At 43.1% G+C, this 18,904-nt stretch overlaps 1 protein-coding gene across 1 annotated transcript in view; it reads right to left on the bottom strand.

The window, feature by feature from the left end:
• MAN2A1 (mannosidase alpha class 2A member 1) overlaps positions 1 to 14,681 on the bottom strand; it is a 56,377-nt gene extending 41,696 nt beyond the window's left edge. Inside the window, exons 1-3 of the mRNA XM_080972355.1 lie at positions 14,078 to 14,681; positions 3,997 to 4,257; positions 936 to 1,080 (exon numbers count right to left, since the gene is read on the bottom strand). Of these exons, the coding sequence (XP_080828481.1) occupies positions 936 to 1,080; positions 3,997 to 4,257; positions 14,078 to 14,212 (541 nt within the window). The 5' untranslated portion in view covers positions 14,213 to 14,681. The remainder of the gene's footprint in view (positions 1 to 935; positions 1,081 to 3,996; positions 4,258 to 14,077) is intronic.
• Between the last annotated feature and the right edge of the window lie 4,223 nt (positions 14,682 to 18,904).

Here is an 18,904-nt window from a genome sequence, read left to right as displayed (position 1 = left end):
CAAACACATTGGGTTAGGAAGTTCTCCCTAACATGTACTCTGAATCCTTTGTCTTACAACTTGAACCCATTTGTTCAGGTCCTACCCTCTGGAGTAACAGAAAATACATTTTGTCTATCACCTATGTGGCAGCCCTTCAAATATTTGAAGATGTCTATCATATTGCCTTTTTAATCATCTCTTCTCCAAGCTAAGTATCCCAAGTCCTTCAATCTCTCCTCAAAGGATTTGTTCTCCAGGCCCCTCACCATCTTTGTCTCCTTCCTCACTGAACAAATTCCAGTTTGTCAATATCTGTCTTAAACTGCCATGCCCAGAACTCACCACAGTACTCCAGGTGATATCTGACCAAAGCAGAATAGAGCAGTACGATTACTTCTTGCGAACTGGCCTTATATTTCTATTGATGCAGCCTAGAACTGCATTAGCCTTTTTCAATCTCATGTCAAGCTGCAGACCTATTTAGCCTATGTGCCATTAATACTTCTACCTTCTTTTCATATATACTGCTGCCAAACCAAGCATCACCTATCCTGTATTTCTGCATCTTCTGTTCCAAGGTAAATGCAGAACTTTACAGTTATCCATTGGAATATGTTATTAGCTTTAGCCCTTTTCTGTTTTATGTAAAAAATAATAATAATAATGGCATGTTTCCCATGCAAGCTTTGGGCTCGCATCATTTCTCAATCCGTCTGTTCCTTAAATAAGCTTACTGGTCTTATCCAAAGAATCAAATGGCTCTGGATTTTAGAGTGTTAAGACTCTTACTTGCCAGATATGCCTCGTGGTACTGCCCTAACAAGGGATAAAACCTGCCCTACACAGAAAGAATGTCAAGGACCACATTTCAGCCACATTCGAGGCCCAGCAGATAGAGATGGCAACTGCCATGCAAAAATAAATCTCCAAATCCTTTTAGAATTTTGTATTACCTGGATCATTATGCGAATGAGGCACAACAAAAACTTGAAGAGGTTCACTGTCCCACTCGTGTTCATCATAGGTGATATCAAATCCTTGTTTCCAAACTCCACCATCTGGATTATCAAAGGGAAGAATGTCATAGACATCTAGCATCTAAAATGGATGAAGAAAAAAGGTTACATGAGAACACATTCAGTGGTTGAAGTACACAGTTCTGCACTTACAAAGGCAAGGCTGTAGTCAGTTGCAAATTATTATTTTTTAAAAAAAAATAGTAAGGGGAAAAAACTCACACTGAAAATTTGTCTATGTTCTTTATTCAAAAGAGAATTTACATGAGCAAAGTATCTGATTAAGTTATTTAAATGAAACTTTGCACCTACTGAATGTGAACAGTAATCACCACAACCCCACTTTCTGCATGCCTAGAGTGTTAACTCCTTTCTGAACAAGAACAAGGCATCAAATATGACTACAGTCGTACCTTGGCTCCAGAACGCCCTGGAACTCAGACGTTTTGGCTCCTGAACGCCAGAAACCCAAAAATGAGTGTTCTGGTTTGCAAATGTTCTTTTGGAACCTGAATGTCCAACGGGGCTTCCGCAGCTTCTGATTGGCTGCAGGAGCTTCCTGCAGCCAGTCGGAAGCTGTGCTTTGGTTTCCAAACATTTTGGAACTTCCAAGGTACAAATGTATGAGAAAAACCAATGAAACAGACACCAGCAGTTCCCAATTACGCTCAAAAAAATCTTTTATATGTCTAATATTTAATGAAGACTTCTTGAAAACACTTTCAAGCTGCAGCATGGAAGTCCCTCCCCCCATCTCTAATAAGGAGTATAAATATTTTCTGTCTTAAAGACATGTTTAGTTGCTGTCGTTGAGCTCCCTTTGTCCCATGCAAGAAAGTATTCTAGCAATAGTAACCTGCTGTCTTTATGCTGGGATTTGTTTTTTAAGTGTGCCATCACATGAGTCTTAATAACCCACTATAAGTACAAGCACAAGGCTGATGGAATCAGCATTAAATCAGGTATTAACACAGTGAGCTGATATGGGTGCTTTTTCTTGATTTGTTCAAAGTACAAGACATAAACAGGGAAGCCTGAGCATGACCACTCTCCATGACACATTTGATTCTGCAATTATGGCTTACCTTTCCCACAAAACCTGCTCAAAGGTAACCAAGCAACTATTACACCTTACAGTAAGTGAACAAAGGGACACGATGCATTCTACACTCTTTTTAATAAAGATGCTGCAACATGGGCATCAATCTTCAGTCCTACAAACTAAAATCCCATCTAAACCTGAAGGGAAGTTTTCAACCCAACATAAACCTTGCAAAGCACGCAGTTGCGTGTCAGTATTCTGTTGCAGAATAAAATATTTCGGATCAAAATCAGGGTTTGCATAACTGATATTAACTGCAACTGCTGAGATGCTGACCAGGTATCAATTCCATTCAATGCAACTAGAATTATCTTCTCCTTTGGGGGATTTGTATGACGATGATCTTACCACAGTGGCTTTCATCTACACAGTAATGCAGTAATATTTTTGTATTTATGACACAGAAGCCTCCGTCAACAATCACCTAAACTTTCTTAATGTTGGAAGGGGTTAGAAAAGTCACTTGGCTGTCACTGACTGGAGACAGAAAGGGTCTAAACAAGGAAACCTAATAAGATGCTGTGGCCCAGGAAAAGAAGCAGCAGATACCTGGGCAGTTAATGGACCACAGTAAAAAGGAGGGAAGGAGTGTTGAATATGATGGATGGGAAAGAAAACTGTCCAGAAAAGAAAGAAAAAAGAGGTCAGAGAAAGAAAAGAAGCTGAGAAAGAATAGCAGGCGCATTCACATGGCCAAGAGCTAAAATGCCAACAAAAGCTGACATTTACATAATGACCTGAGGAAAACAGTCAAATCTCTGGCTGTTGGACTTAAGCAGTGCTTTATTTGCAAAAGCCTTATAACACAAAACAAGGCTGGCAACCTGGCTCAACCTTTTGAGCTTGCAGACCTCCCATTATTCAGTATCTTCATATCTTGAAACATTTTAATATCCATGCTATAGCTTTTCAGATTTAAGTTTAGTTTTTTAATGTAATTTGCATCATAAAGATGTATCTTTCAACATGCCTATAGAAAAATACTCTACGTGGGCACAATCATTCCAAAGTACAACGAGAATGCTGCAACTATACAATGCCACAACATGCATGACCTCTCATTTCTTAGATGAGCCAAGAGTACCAACCAGTTATCCACTCAGATTCCACCTGGAAAGAATGAGGCAATTCCTTAAAACCAAAGAACTGAACAAAAGACATCCCTCAAGCTGCAACACAGCCACCTTTTCTTGTAAGTCCCACTGACTTAAGTATAACTTACAGTCAAGTGTTGTTTGGCTAACCTGCAAGTCAACTAAGTTGTTTGGGAAACTCGCTTAAGGGCCCATTTTAAAAAGCTTAGTAGTGGTTAGGAATGGAGGAGGAAGTAGTCTAGTCTGTTTTCCTGACTTTGGCTGAGGTTTCCAGTTGCATTACAACATGTTTCCAGTTGCATTACAACATGGGTAGGCAAACTAAGGCCTGGGGGCCGGATCTGGCCCAATCGCCTTCTAAATCCGGCCCGCAGACGGTCTGGGAATCAGCGTGTTTTTACATGAGTAGAATGCGTCCTTTTATTTAAAATGCATCTCTGGGTTATTTTGGGGGCATAGGAATTCATTCATTATTTTTTTCTTCAAAATACAGTCCGGCCCACCACAAGGTCTGAGGGACCGCCCCCCTGCTGAAAAAGTTTGCTGACCCCTGCATTACACACTTCTTTTTGGTTTGCAAAAGATCTGCACAAAATGCATATTTTATGGACGGGTGTATTTTATGTAAAAAGTATATACAAGAATTGTAGTTTAAATGTGGACTTTCTGTGCATTCTTAAAGAAGGGGGGGGGGGAAACCTGCATAAACAGGATTAACCTATGACTGAGCACCCAGTGAGACTGCAAGGAAAGGAATTAAATACTCAGATCATCCATAGCAATAAATTCACTATATTCTTACCTGTACATCTGAAGCTTGGCTTCCACTTTTTGATGCAAACTGACAATCCTCAGGGTCAACTGAGAGGTACATAGTGGCAAGAGGTGACAGCTCAGAGAAGTTTCCTTGACTGAAGTTTATAGCCTCTGGAGTACGTTGTCCATCTTTGACAGATTCACTCAAATTGATCACAGAATCTCTTATGTTTGAAATTATTTCATTATTTTCTGCCAATAAGCGCTCCAGGTGGTCTATTTTCTCTTGCAGTATTGAAAGCTGACCCTGTGGAGAGGCACAACATTAGTCCTTCAGATGTGCAAGCTACTGTATTTCACATCCCACTTGTACTGAATGAAACTCACAACTCTACTAAACAGGCCTTCAGAGTCCAGAGGAAAAGAAATGGAAAAGAGCCCCTGATGACCAAAGAAAACTTTCTCAGAAAAAGATTAAAATAATGAAGACTGTTGTCTTCAACAATTAAAAGTCTTAATATAAAAAAAAAGTAAGAAAGCACTGACCAAATCTGTTACAAATCAAGTGAAGAGGCAGACGTTTTCAAATTTTATCTTTTCAATTCCTTTCAGTCATGTTTTCAACTAAAAGCACATCTGAGAACTTGTCTTCCTATTAAGGCAAGACCTGACTGAAAGGTTTTGTAGCCTGCTGCAAAAGTGAATAAAAGATGGTCTAATATTTTCATTAATATGCAGACATTTTCTTTACGACATATAATTTTAATAACCCGTTTTCAAGAGGAACTGGAAAAAGTTTCAGGAGAGCAAAAGAGCAAGTTCAACCAGCTGAGGCTTGTCCACACCATCAATGTTCTGGGAAGCAGGTGTTATTTCCTCCCTGGTTTATTGGGAGTTTTTCCACACATCTTCCCTTGTGCTATTGCTTGTGTCATGTATGCTGCCTTCCCCAGGCACAAAAAGGCACTAATCTGTGCAGAGAAGTGTAACTTCTCCAGTGCATTCCTTGCTAATGGCAACTGTTGTTCAATGTCCAACAGCTGTTGTCAAGCGGATTGTCACCAACATATTGGTTGCAAACTGGTCTAGACTAGGATCATTTAACCAACTACCAAATGCACTTGAGGAAAAATGCAGAGCCATGACAGGTGTCAGCTACCTATTTTATGTAAATGTAAAACGATCGTTTATATACCAGTTTTAACACTGCTACAACAATCTAAAACAGCAACTTTTAATCCACTGATGACCGAAAGTTTAAAGACAGTGTCAACAAAAGAAGAGTGGCAGATGAAACTGATGGACTATGCTGAGTTGGCGAAATTAACTGGGAAAATTCGGAACCAGCAAGACCAGACTTTCCTGAAAGATTGGAAGAAATTTATGATATATTTGAAAGACAATTGTAATCAACTGATATCGCTTGTAGGGTTGCAAGAAGTTTTGTAAGGAGAACTATATGAATTATTGCGAAAAAGAACTAAGGGGGAGTTTATTTAGGATTTGGATTTTATAGCAATAACTATTAAAATAAAATGCAAAATCAGAAAGAAAGCTAGAAAACCATTAGTCAAGGTTGATGGAAGTCCTAGGCTGTGGTAGCCAAAGGTTTATTATAGTGTATAAGATGGGATGTTATGTTATGTTTGGAAAACATGTGTAAAAAACAATAAAAATTATTTTTTTAAAAAGAAAGTTTAAAGACAGTGATCTGCCTCAAGTCCACAAAAGAAAATGCACAGAACACACGCTGAACCAGCTAATACTCAAATTCTATCTACTGAAGGACAATACATCCTGTTTTACACCAGGTACAGTAACGCTAATCCATTCAACAGCATGTAAATTCTCCTTCGGGGCATTTCTGTTTCTTATTAGCATTTCTGCAGGAATCCTGGGGGTTGTTGTCTTTCCCTTTGCAGCTAGCTCCTTTATTTTCTGTCTTAATACACAGTTGCATTTTTTAAGCTTCTGTCTGAATGAGCTGCTTTCTAAAAGGAAGGCTCATTAATACCTTTCCATTCAAATGTTACAGTTTTTATCAGGTTTACAAGCCACGCTAGTTGCTTAGTTGCTGATTAGATCATTCCTTTGATGTGACAGATTTTTTTGGGGGGGGGTACAAAGGTTCGCAGTATTCTTTCTGGCATCTGCAAAGCTGAACATCTGAAAGCAATTTATAAATATTATGGCAGCACTGAGAAAGTTTTTTTTAAAAAGAGCTAAAGCACTGAAGTGTTACTTCATGCCCCCTGGTGGTACATTAACCAAATGTCTAAGGCCAAAATTATCTGAAACATTCTAATCTTAGCAGTCCTTGAGAATTATACAACAAAATCACTTCCAGTTAAGACAATGAGCGAGCGGTGTGCATTTCAAATTATTACCATAATTTTGGAACACCTGAACTAATGATTCCAGGGAACACAGATATGATATTTGGCTACAGAAGTAATGTTTTGCAACCACATGCAAGTTGGTTCCTGCTTTTCTTCAAGCAGGAGCATCAGGTATAAAATTTACTTAGTATTTTTTGAAACCTCACAACCTCAATTAATTCACAGTTGCATCTCGAACAATACAAAACTTGAATTCTTTGTATTTGCAATTATGGATTCTCACAGGGCTGAAGGCTTTCATTCTTTAGTAACATTCTGGAATATAAAAAATACTTTAAGAATATAACAGCTTTAAAAGAAAAATGAAAGACTCTTACAGCACCTAATGATAATACACTTATTTTGGCGAATGTAACCTTTCATGGACTACAGTCCACTTCCTTGAAATCTTATGCTATAATAAAAAGCTTTGGCTTTGTGATGCAAAACTGTTGTTTTTGCTGCAACAGATAAAAGTAGTTTTAGAAGAGGAATTGCTTCATTCATAATTATACTTTACTCATGGGCTTCCTGCCCCCTCCCAGCTGTGGGGCGCACTGAAGCAATGCAGAGTTCTGGGTATCCAAAACTCAGTAATCAGAGTCAATTTAGCTGATAAAAGTGATTTGCACAATACTACCAAGCGAGCTTAATAGCTGAGCAGACAATTCAATGTTAAAAATTCCCCGGGCGCTAGGAGTATTTTGCGACTTGCACAAGTCCAGCTGCGAACACATGGAGATCACTGGATGCCAAGTTGGCGACTGACATCTCCATCTGGCTGGCCCCTCCAGCTTTTTTAAGAAGGTAAGCAGAAGAGCTTATTTATTGCATTTATATCCCATCTTTTTCTCCAAGGAGTACTCCCCTCCTCAGTTAATCCCTACAGCAACTGGCCCAAAGTAACCCGTGAGCTTCATGACTGAGTAGGGATTTGAACTCTGATCTCCCAGTCCAACACTAACCACTACACTATACTGGCTTCCTAGAGTACTTCTGCTTTGGGGCAGCTATATAAATTAAGTAGGTAAATAAATCTGGGGAAAGCAAAATGTCACTTAGGGAAGGGTTTGAAATATTTTTATTGAAGCTTATATTTGTTTTATACCGAATTACTTTATTTAACGTGTTGTAAACAGCTATATTTTTTCTTTAAAATATAGAAAGGTATAGAAATGAAATGAATCATCATCATCATAAATTTCATTGTTTTTTAAAAAAAGGTGTCTAGATCAGGCATCCCCAACCTTCGGCCCTCCAGATGTTTTGGACTACAATTCCCATCATCCCTGACCACTACTCCTGTTAGCTAGGGATCATGGGAGTTGTAGGCCGAAACATCTAGAGGGCCGGAGGTTGGGGGTGCCTGGTCTAGACATTCCGTTGTGGCGGCTGTAACCTGGGTTTTAGGTGCCGTTTGGCAATTAGCTCATATATCTGAGTGTCTAACACTGGCAGACATATAAATTCCGATCTCCCAAGTCTTCCCCTCTAGGGAAGGGGAAATTTGCATGGGGAATGACAGATCAGACAAAAGGAGGAATGAGACCCCACAACATGCACCTAAGCTCCAACTAAGGTTAGGAGATGGTTACACTGCCCTTTGGGAGGTTTTGCCACGTTGTGCAAAAGATTCAATAGAGTTGGACTAGATGATCCTCATAGTCCCATCTAACTCTACAATTCTATGATTATAGGAACACTACAACAGATTATGTTGTTACTGCATTGTTATTAATATTTACAGCCTGAACTTCACCAGGAAGTCACAAGATGGGTCAAAACAATCTAAAAATCAACATTAAAAGCTGTTTGATCAAAGGACAGCCATAGGAATAGGGTAGGTCCTGAAAACACATTATCTCAAGTATCAAAGGTCAGGGCAAAGAGGTGCGTCTTTATCATACGATAAAAGCTGCATAATGAAGATGCCAAACACATCTGCCACACATAATACCTTTTTTCGCCCAACATCTGAGGGAAGTGGAACTACCAAGAGGGCTCCCACTGCTGGTCTTAATACTCAAGAGGGTCTATAGAGAAGGAGGTGGTTTTTCAGATATTTGGCGCCCAAGTCATTTAGGGCAGTGTTCCCCAACCTTGGGCCTCCAGCTGTTTTTGGACTACAATTCCCATCATCCTTGACCACTGGTCTTGCTAGCGAGGGATGATGGGAGTTGTAGTCCAAAAACAGCTGGAGGCCCAAGGTTGGGGAACACTGATTTAGGGTTTCAAACATTAATGTGAGCACCTTGAATTGGGCCCAGACTGGTAATCAATGCAGCTGTTTTAAAACAGGCATTATATGCATTCTGAAGGGAACCCCAGCCGGTAATTAGCAGTTGAATTTTGGACTACTTGGAACAGGCTTCCTCAACCTTGTCCCTCCAGATGTTTTTGGCCTACAACTCCCATGAACCCTAGCTAGCAGGATCAGTGGTCAGGAATGATGGGAAATGTATTGGCCTACAACTCCCATGATCCCTAGCTAGCAGGATCAGTGGTCAGGAATGATGGGAATTGTAGTCTCAAAGCATCTGGAGGGCAGAGGTTGAGGAAGCCTGACTTGGAAGTTTCCATTCAGACAGTAATGACAACCCTGTTTATATTTTTGAAACTTTAGCTTCACTCAGATGCTGCTTTAGAAAACCAGAGAGTCACTTTGTTTAAATGAAGAAGTTTAAATTTAAGGAAAACCACACTTAACTAATTATTTCATGGCATTCATGCCAAGTGTCACATCGTTCAATAAATCTAAAAAGGGCACAAAACTTTCCAGGGAGGATCATATTCAAACAGAGCTAGGCATTTTGTGCCATGTACACTTTAAGGCCAAAATGCCTTGAGGTTATCTTTTGAGCTGTTAGCGAGTGCTGTGTTATAGAAACATTGATCTGTTTTCCCACTAACAGATCTAGCAAGATTCAGCTTGCAGCCCGTAAATGAATCAGTAATCTCTTGTTTTGCTACTGAAAGTCAGAGCTGACTCCTTTTGCAAACACAAGTCATACTTTTCATTGTTCTTCTAACAACTTTCAGCTGCATGCTTGGATGGATTAATTTAAAAATGTACAGGAAAGGAGTCTTACCCTTTGGAATAACTTTGCTCAACTAGGAAACCATTGAACATCCAGATAGTCATATTCTTTGATATTTCAACTATATAAAGAGAGAGAGAGAGAGAGACAGAGAGATCTGCTCTGCATGTGACAGAACAAGTCTGCGCATTACCACGCTGGGTCAATTGTGTCTGTTCTGTAAAGTTTGCAAAACGCTTGCACATTTGAGAACAGGTAGAACACTGATAACGCAGGGAGGAAAGTTTAAAAGGACTTTTTTGCTTCTTCCTGCTTATGCGCAGATGAAGCAAACCTTGACCCCTGGATTACTGTTACGTCCAACTTTGGAAGGCTCAAAACAAATGTTCGACATAGATACAGAGAGAATAAAAAACAATGTTATGCTGCAGGCTGATTTTGAGGTACTTAGCTTTGAGGAACTAGGTGCTGCTGTTTTATTTTAAGAACCTGAGCTACAATAGAGCTCTGCATCACTGAACACCAGAACAATTTTGTCGGTTTTGTTTGTTTCGTTGACAGCGACACTACAGATGTAACACAGAGCCAGTGCTAGCAGGGAGGGAGCAAGACAGACCACAAATATGTGTTCAAATTAAACCCACTAACTATGGTTTACTGTGAACGTGCAAACTAGGCCCCTATGCTAAATTCTCTTCAGACGTTACAGGAAAAGTGCATTTGATCTGCCTTGCCTCATGTGGATTGTGTGTTCAAGTGTCCTTCAATCATGCCAAAATGTTGATGTTTACCCATGGCAGTGAGACACAACGACCAATCTTACTCTGTAATGTGTGCCATCTCCACAGATTCAGTTTGCTGAGGAGCACTTCACTGAACTCTACCCCCAAAGCCAAAGTACATATTGATTTTTAAACTGAAGTGACTTTAAGTCAAGTTTCTCACTTTAAGAAATCAAGTATTGTGTAATGACTGGTGCCTGATCTTGCCTATCCCCCCCCCCCCCGCAATATGTCCTCACCCTCTCCCCTTCTGAATTGTGTACAGTATTCTGTTGTAAACCTGTAGCAGGTCTTCTGCTGTTTTGGGTTTTCACTTCATTTTGTCCACGCTTAAAAACTTCAGGACCTTTAGAATTAGTTTCTTAAACATTAGTTTCCTTTCTTTAGGGGAAAGGGCCACAGCAAAGCACCACTAGAGTCTTCCATGGGTGTACCAGGAAGTCTCCTATGTCTATGACATGCGTGCCGTCTGACTCATGACCCTCAGTCTCTGGATATTTGTGTATTGTGGGCACAAGATCACACACAATTGGCTGTGAATGGAAAGGATGTGTATAAATCCCTTTGGGTTGGGAAGGTTTTAATCCCTAGTCTGAAAGAACTGACAAACTGATGCAGCAAGAGACAAACTCATTCCAGTCAGAAAACTCCACAGCTACCAGGACTGTGTTCCTTTCAGCACTTGCATATTAACAGCCCAATCCTATGAAGAATTAGGTTTACTTAAATCCACTGGTCTCACTGAATATTTTAAAATATGCCTGACTCTGCATACTAACAGGCCTTAAATCCAGGGCTTTTTTTTCTTCCGGAACTCTCTGGAACTCAGTTCCAGCATCTCTCAGGTGGGCACCATGGCCATTCTAAGAGAATGAGAGAGGAGATCATGTTGAGTTCCTGCACCTCTTTTTTCTAGAAAAACAGCACTGCGTAAATCCTATTATTTAGATTTCAACCAGCACGTATTGGAGAACCACATGTCAACACACTGAATTTAACTTCCAATTAAAATGTCCAGAATCTACATAGAATAGAACCAAAGCTATACTTGTTATCTAGTCTATTTCGGTCTGGACAGTGCCTGGGTGGGAGACCACCTGGGAACCCAAAGTACACCACCTTGAACAGATGTTGAGTTTCATGACGGAAGCAAGGCTAGATATAAATGCACTAAACAATGTCCTTTTGTTTGACACTATGCTTGCAAATGGTAAAAAGGAACTACTTCACATGCCTTATCACACATTTCCTCCCTTCACAAAAAACTTTGGGATACTGAAGAAACAAGTGCTCAAGGCAATTAAGTTATCTGTAGTGTTAGGAATATATGACGCCATCTGAGTTAAATATGATCGCTTTGAGTCTGCATCTGCTGAGGCCAGCCTGCCTATTTTTCAAAGGGCGAACTGTGTGTCTGTTTCTTAAGCTGACACTCTAGACAGTATCAGAACACCCCAGATGCCACACTGTCTGTGAAGACAAGCTGGAACTTGCCCTGGTCTGCCATTCAAGATCAGATCGCGCCCTGGGGCTAGTTCACAGCCAAGTATACAACCAGGAATATTGTAGGAGGCTTAATGGTGAACTAATGAATACTACACTGTACCTTTCTGCCAAGTAGAAAGGTCCTGAATTTGAATAAGAATTACTGCCTTTTCCTCTGGATCTGTAACCAGGCAAGCATAAACATCTGTCTAACACATTTATCGAGAGGCTCGTTTTAAACTAGAAATTGCATTTTACCTTTATTTCCCCAAGTGCATTTTTAATGTTTTGTTTTAAACAATAAAGTGATCTTCTTGGTTAAGGAAACTTGATCTGAACAGATTTCTAAGCTAGGCTCTTGTCACCTCACATGAGTGCTTTATCTGTTAAGCAAAGACTGGTCATTATCCCTTTAGGGAGGGAAGATGGCTGTTGAGAGGGGCCAAAGGTGGAATACTTGCAACTCAGTACCCTAACTGGATCTTTTAAATGAAGTAGTAAGAATCCATACTGCTCCCTCAGTAAGTGGCAGCAACTATTGATTTGAGTGTGTTTTGTGGTGAGATAATCACACCACAAAAGTTACCAGGAGTAACTAGAAAACCCTCTATTTTCAAGCCGCTGCTGAGCTAAGGGCTCTCTCAAACACAAAACCAGGAATGTCACAATTCTTTCCAACAGCTTCCAAAGGCCTTCTTCCTATGCAACCTAGCGTGCTGGCGTACTGTTGCACAGGAAAACTTTCTAAGCAGCTTTTTTAAAAAAAAAAAAATCAAAGCACTAAACACTTCAGAAACCTATTATTTCCATAATATCTGTGCTCCATAAAGGCAAGGATACCACTTTCTAGAATGTGCATATTAAAGCACGGGTTACGCAAGAGATGAGAGATTTACTAGCAATCTTTGGTAACTATACTTTACTTAATAGCATAGGAATTTGGAAATTTTAGAACCACAGAGCTGGAAAAGAGCAAGATTTCCCCCACCTCAGCCTTGTACTCAATGTTGAAATACACTTACTTTGTTACACAACCCACGTTAAGTTTTACAGTTCTGAGCATTAGGCCATGATCTGCAGGAAAAGCTGGTTTAAATAAAATAAGCTCTTTCCTACTGATATAAGATACTAATTTCAATTCTTTTCCAGCAGTACATTCTAACCTGTTAAGCAGTTGAAAAGCCTCATTTATCCAATTCAAATGCACACCTCTCTGTGCCAAAGTTACCTGTCTCAGAAGCAAGCACACCCTCTTATATATCCCGGGGAAATTATTCAGCCTGACGTAACTCTTTTGGTTGATTTGTACTTGTCATATAAAATCAGGAAAAGTACAAATCATAAAACAAGGTGTGTTTATGTGTAGAAAATAAGCCCTATGTTTTCACACTGTATTAACTTTCTAGCAACAAGCAAGTAACTTGATAATGTAATGTAACTACAATGGATTTCAAACATGGAAACCTAGCTCCAAGCTAACTTGGCAGCCTCAGTCCAGCCTCGCACACAGGGCCTAAAAGTATGCCAAATAATTTTTGTTTAGAAAAAAAAACAGGGCAACACCCATGTATTTTGCCTTGAGTTATTTGGGGACTAAGGGGGAATATAGAGGATGAGAAAAATAAGACTTTGCAAATAAAAAACAGTTGTGCCTTGGGACCAGTAGAGCACCCATTTAACAGGCACACAGGAAAAACTTGCTTTTTCCAGTCTCCAAATGAGTTTCCCTCCCACATTCACGCAGCTCCTATCAAGCAGTTAACAGCCACCATCCCCTTTGTTTCCCAGGTCTTTTTTAGGGCAGCAGAGTATTGTAGTCCTTTTCTGATAGCCTCGCCACCTGTCTGAAGCCTTGCACCCTACTCCCTGGCTATGACTCCTCTGGAGTAAGTATAGGACCGATAGTAGCAGGCACTTTTTATTACTAAAGTACGTACTCCAAGGCTGTGCCGAGGGTGACATTCAAATCTGGCTCCGGGACTGGCCTGCGGCTCGAATTAAGCCTACCCAACATAGAAAGTAGGGCACTAAGAAGATTCGAAGTCGGTCAGGATGCGACTTTTCCCAAGGGGAAGGCTACAATCCCACGTGCAGTTTCCACCCGGGAATTCGTCCCATCGAAACAGACTGATAAGTGGGCGCAGAAAGGGGGCAGATAGGAGTCTCCTAGTGCCCCCCCCTCCATCGAACAAGGGGGAAGTATGAGCAACTTCCCCTTTCCTTTCCGGAGACACCCCAACCTCCAACCCCACTTGACTCAGATCCTATCTACGGGCAAGGCCACTGATCCGGAATCGGTTTATGGTCGCTAAAACGAGCTTTCTGCATTTCCTTCTCTCCTGGTAACTGCTCACAGTTGCGAGACAAGCCTGTATGATACACAAATACACACACAAACACGCGCACCCGCGATCCATCTGCCCCTTAACCCCGCACCAACTCACCTGGGGGAAGGAGCCTTCGCGGCGGTGGTTCTTGGGGTGGTCCAGGTGGCCCCGATCCAGCATCAAGTAGAGCGAGAAGATCACCACGCAGAAGATCGCGCTGCCAAACACCGTGAACTGCCGGCTCAGCTTCATCGCCGCGCCGAGCAAAGGCGGAAAAGCACAAAAAGGAGCCCCGAGCGCAGCTACCCCAATGCGCCCTGCGCCCTACCCCGCCCAGTAGCGACGGCGGCTCCGGCTCCGGCTCCAACTAAACTTCTGAGCGCGATCTCCAACAATCCCGGCCCCGCCGCCGGGCCGGAGAGCTCGGCAGGAAGGACAAAAGTTCCCACCGGGGCCGGGCGGACGCCAGCCAGCGGGGCCGGGGCGAAGCCAAGCCTCCAGCCGCTTCTCCGAGTCCCTCGGGGCAAGTTCTCCCCTCCCGTCGGGGCCCCTCTACAAATCCACCAAGATATGCCCGGGAGTTTCGGGGGAAGGCGAGAGGGCTCCCCCGCTCGAGCTCCTCCAGCGCGAAGGGGAGCGAGGCAGCCGCGCGGGGCCGGCGAAGGGCAGCCAGCCGCCTCGACGCAGCCGGAGCTCCGGATGCGCTGCTTCCTGATCGCCTCCGCCAGAAGCGGGACTTGGAACCGGCGGCGGCGAGCGAGGAGGGCTCGGCGCTCCCACGCTCGGCGCGGCTGATAAGGAAGCGGGGAGGAGCCGCGGCCGCCTGGCCCGCCAGTCCAGCAGCAACAGCGCCTGCTGCCGCCGCCGGAGAGCGACGCGCTCCGCCCCCAGACACGCACCGGGGAGGAGAGGCGAGGCGAGGCGGAGCCTGGCCCACCACCAGCCACACAGCGCCACGACCACGCTGGGCGGCGAGGCAGGCAGGCGGGCGGGCAGAGAGGCGTTCGGCGATCGCGCCTCGTTCTGCCGCCGTTATTACGTTTTCGAGGCGGCTCGCGGCTGTTCTGCGCGCCCCGGACTCTTCCCGCCCGCCGCGGTGGGCTTCGCTTGCACTGTAGCGATCGCGCTTCCCGCAGAAAGGCGGCACTTGGGGGATCTCGGCGCAGAGATCAGTTCCCCTTCCCCCCCCCCCCCAAAAAAAAGACGCTTGCACAAACCCAGAGCCCTAGGAAGGGATTCCCACCCCCTCAAGCCGAGGCTGCTCGAAGAGGGCTTGCATAGGATCGCCGCTGTGCGTCAGTGCAGCATAGGATCCTGCATAGGATCGCAGCTGCGCGTCAATGGGAGGAAGCGAGCTTGGCATGCCCGGCCGGCGGGAGAATGCGCCTTTTGTGTTTTGCGGCGCGGGGAGCGGAGCAGCTGCTGGTGCGCCCGCTTCCCTGGAGCCTTCGGAGGCTTCCAGCTGTTGCTGCCTTCGAGACGGCGGGCAGGTGCGAGGCGAGACACAGGCACTTGCCTGACGCTCCTCTTCCGCGAAAGGGGAGCGAGGGCCCCCGATGCCAGCCTCCCTCCCCGGCACGAGTTAGAAAGTTGTCCCGCTCTTGCCGGGGGCGGAGCGGAAGGCGCGGCTCGCTCCCACGTACGTCGGGGGATAATTGCAGGGCTCGGCAATGGAGGCCGGAAGAGCGCGCGCCTGCTTAGCTCGCAGCTCCTTGGCATCGCGTGCTTGCTCGGAAGTCTTCAGTCACGCTAAGAAGCGAGGGGAGATGGGATCGGAAATAGCTGAAAAACCGCATCCTTCCCGCGTGGGGCTGGAGATCGCAGGGGGAGCCTCTCGGGAATTTCCCCACACTTGGGAGTTGGAGTGTCCCTCCCCCCCAAAATGACGTTTTATTATGTTTTCATATGTGTTGCAAGCCGCCCAGAATGGCTGGGACAACCCAGTCAGATGACTGGGGTATTAATAATAAACATAATAATACATAATAATATAATTCCCCTGTTTAGGGAAGCTTTCAGTGTTTGATGTTTTATTGTGCTTTAATATTCTGTTGGGAGCTGCCCAGAGTGGCTGGGGAAACCCAGCCAGATGGGTGGGGTATAAATAATAAATTATTATTATAATTATTATGTGGTCCGCCAGAGGGCGGTTTGTGTGTCAGCCCCGAAACTTGTAGACTTTCCTCCCCATTTCCTTGCCTGCTCTAAGACAACTGGAATATATATTTTAGGACCTACCCCTCTTCTTTTTTATGTTAATTATTAAAACCATATTTAATATTCTGTTGTAAATTGTTTAAACTTATTTTAATATTGTAGTATTATGTTATAGAAAGCCTTGGGACCTTATGGCGAAAGTATAAATAACTATGGCTGCAATCCTAACCTTTATGACCAAGTCTCATTGAATGATATAGGACTTACTTGTGGGTTTGTGCCTTTAATCCTTTGACTACACATAAGCAAATGCCGTTTAATTCAAGGAGACTCATGCCTGGGTGAATGTGTGTACGATTTCAGCCTTGTGGTATATTGAAGAAATGGCCTAGTCTTCTGTAGTAACTTCTGTATGGTATCTTGCATACGTACCATTCCAAGCTTCTGGAGTTCAGTGGGAGAGTTTACAGTATTCCCCCAAAATTGTGCAAAAAGATAGAATAGGATGTCGTTCACACTTTCCTCAGAGGAATCCCATTGACAGCCTGGGTATTTAGGTTCATGTTTCCCCTAGACTAATGTTACTTAAAGCTGCAGTCCTTTACAGTGGTACCTCAGGTTACATACGCTTCAGGTTACAGACTCTGCTAACCCAGAAATAGTGCTTCAGGTTAAGAACTTTGCTTCAGGATGAGAACAGAAATCATGCTCCGGCGGCAGCAGGAGGCCTCATTAGCTACAATGGTGCTTCAGGTTAAGAACAGTTTCAGGTTAAGAACGGACCTCCGGAACGAATTAAGTACTTAACCTGAGGTACCACTGTACATACATACTTGGATAGGAGTAAGTCTCGCTGAGCTCAGTTGGACTAACTTGCAAGCAGGCACATATAATATTGGCAATGTAGAATTCATATATTGTGGGAATCCCTCCTATAACTCTTGTTGTAGATGGGAGGCGGCAAAATATTTGTGTGCTCATGTCTAAGGCTGTCTTTGAATAATTCAGTCAAATTCATGAGGTTTGTGAGTAGGACTGTACTACAGCTATTTTGCTAAATTGTACTTGTTTCATCTTATGTGCCCTTTTCAGCATAGGGGTGGTGGCATTTGCTAGAAAGTTTGCTTTTAGCTGCCCAGAAAGTTCACTGGTCAGAATGGAGGAGAAATAAATTTAGAGCAGCCTGCTGCCACCATCTTCAGCCATCATGCATTTTCATCTGTTCAGCATGATGCTTCCACTTCATTGACTGTTACTTATATAGAGAACAGTTACAAGTCACTGAGTAAATTTCAGCATTGGTCAGTCTGTTCATACCTGGATAAATAATACTGCATACCAGTCCCCTTTATACTATTAATAATAACTTACATAAAACTGCAAACCAAGGTATCAAAGTTGTTTATATAAAACTGCTGTTACCAATAGTTTTTTTTTAAAACCGCCTGTTTGCAACATCACAAAATTTTATTCTAAAAAAGAAAGCTCTGCATTACACTGGTGCCTCGCAAGACGAAATTAATCCGTTCCGCGAGTCTCTTCGTCTAGCGGTTTTTTCGTCTTGCGAAGCAACCCTATTAGCGGCTTAACGGATTAGCGCTATTAGCGGTTTAGCGGCTATTAAAGGCTTATCGGCTTAGTGGATTAGCTGCTAAAAGGCTATTAAAGGCTTAGCGGCTTAGATAAAGGGGGGGAGCGGAAAAAAAATCTCAAGACTCGCAAGACATTTTCGTCTTGCGAAGCAAGCCCATAGGGAAATTCGTCCTGCGAAGCAACTCAAAAACGGAAAACCCTTTCGTCTAGCGGGTTTTCCGTCTTGCGAGGCATTCGTCTTGCGGGGCACCACTGTACTTCGTGAAATATGAGCAAATATTTTAAATTTCCCCCCACAACCGATTCACATCCTTACCAAAGGGGTAAAAAGTAATCATAGTACAGTGGTACCTCGGGTTACATACGCTTCAGGTTACAGACTCCCCTAACCCAGAAATAGTACCTCGGGTTAAGAACTTTGCTTCAGGATGAGAACAGAAATTGTGCTCCGGCGGCACGGCAGCAGCAGGAGGCCCCATTAGCTAAAGTGGTGCTTCAGGTTAAGAACAGACCTCCGGAATGAATTAAGTCCGTAACCAGAGGTACAACTGTACAAATTTTATTGCTCATGGAAGAGTAGGTGCTAATCCCCTTATTGCTCAATGTGAGGACATCTTTGTAAACTGCACATTTATAATTCACCATAGCTCAAAATATGTGAATGGAAGCCATTCATAACCACAATGTGAAGAGGTTACTACTTTGGTTCAAGACTCAAAAAGACTCCTGCTTAAATATGCATCTTTTTTTAAAAAAAATAGGCCTCACTGAAGTCCTGTGAAATCTTTTATCATCAAACCTCACCACAATGAAAAGAAGCATAAACACGTTAGACTGGTGTCCCAGAGCTTAAGTGGGGCCATATTCAGTACCTCCCATAATTGAACCAGTGTGACATGGGGGCAAGAGAGAATTTTAAAAGCCTGGAGGAGAAATGTGGCAAGGCAGGTTTGACTGGTCAGGCTTCAAGGACTGCATGATGCTTCATTAGCAAAATACCCTTAATTAAACGATTGTCCACAGATTTGAGCACACACATTGCTGGCCCCAGGGAAATCTGCTTTGCAGCCTACATCCCTGGTTTGGATCCTGGAATAGAAAAATTGTAAAGCTGTGTTCGAGAAGCAAAAGGCATTTTAGGCTGAAATTGAAGGCACACTTCAGAGTAGGGGGGGGGGGGAGTTCTGTGTAAAC

Source organism: Podarcis pityusensis (genome assembly GCF_964106645.2).
Source record: "Podarcis pityusensis genome assembly, chromosome: 11".
NCBI classification, from domain to species: Eukaryota; Metazoa; Chordata; class Lepidosauria; order Squamata; family Lacertidae; genus Podarcis; species Podarcis pityusensis.
This window is presented reverse-complemented; position numbering and strand designations above follow the sequence as displayed.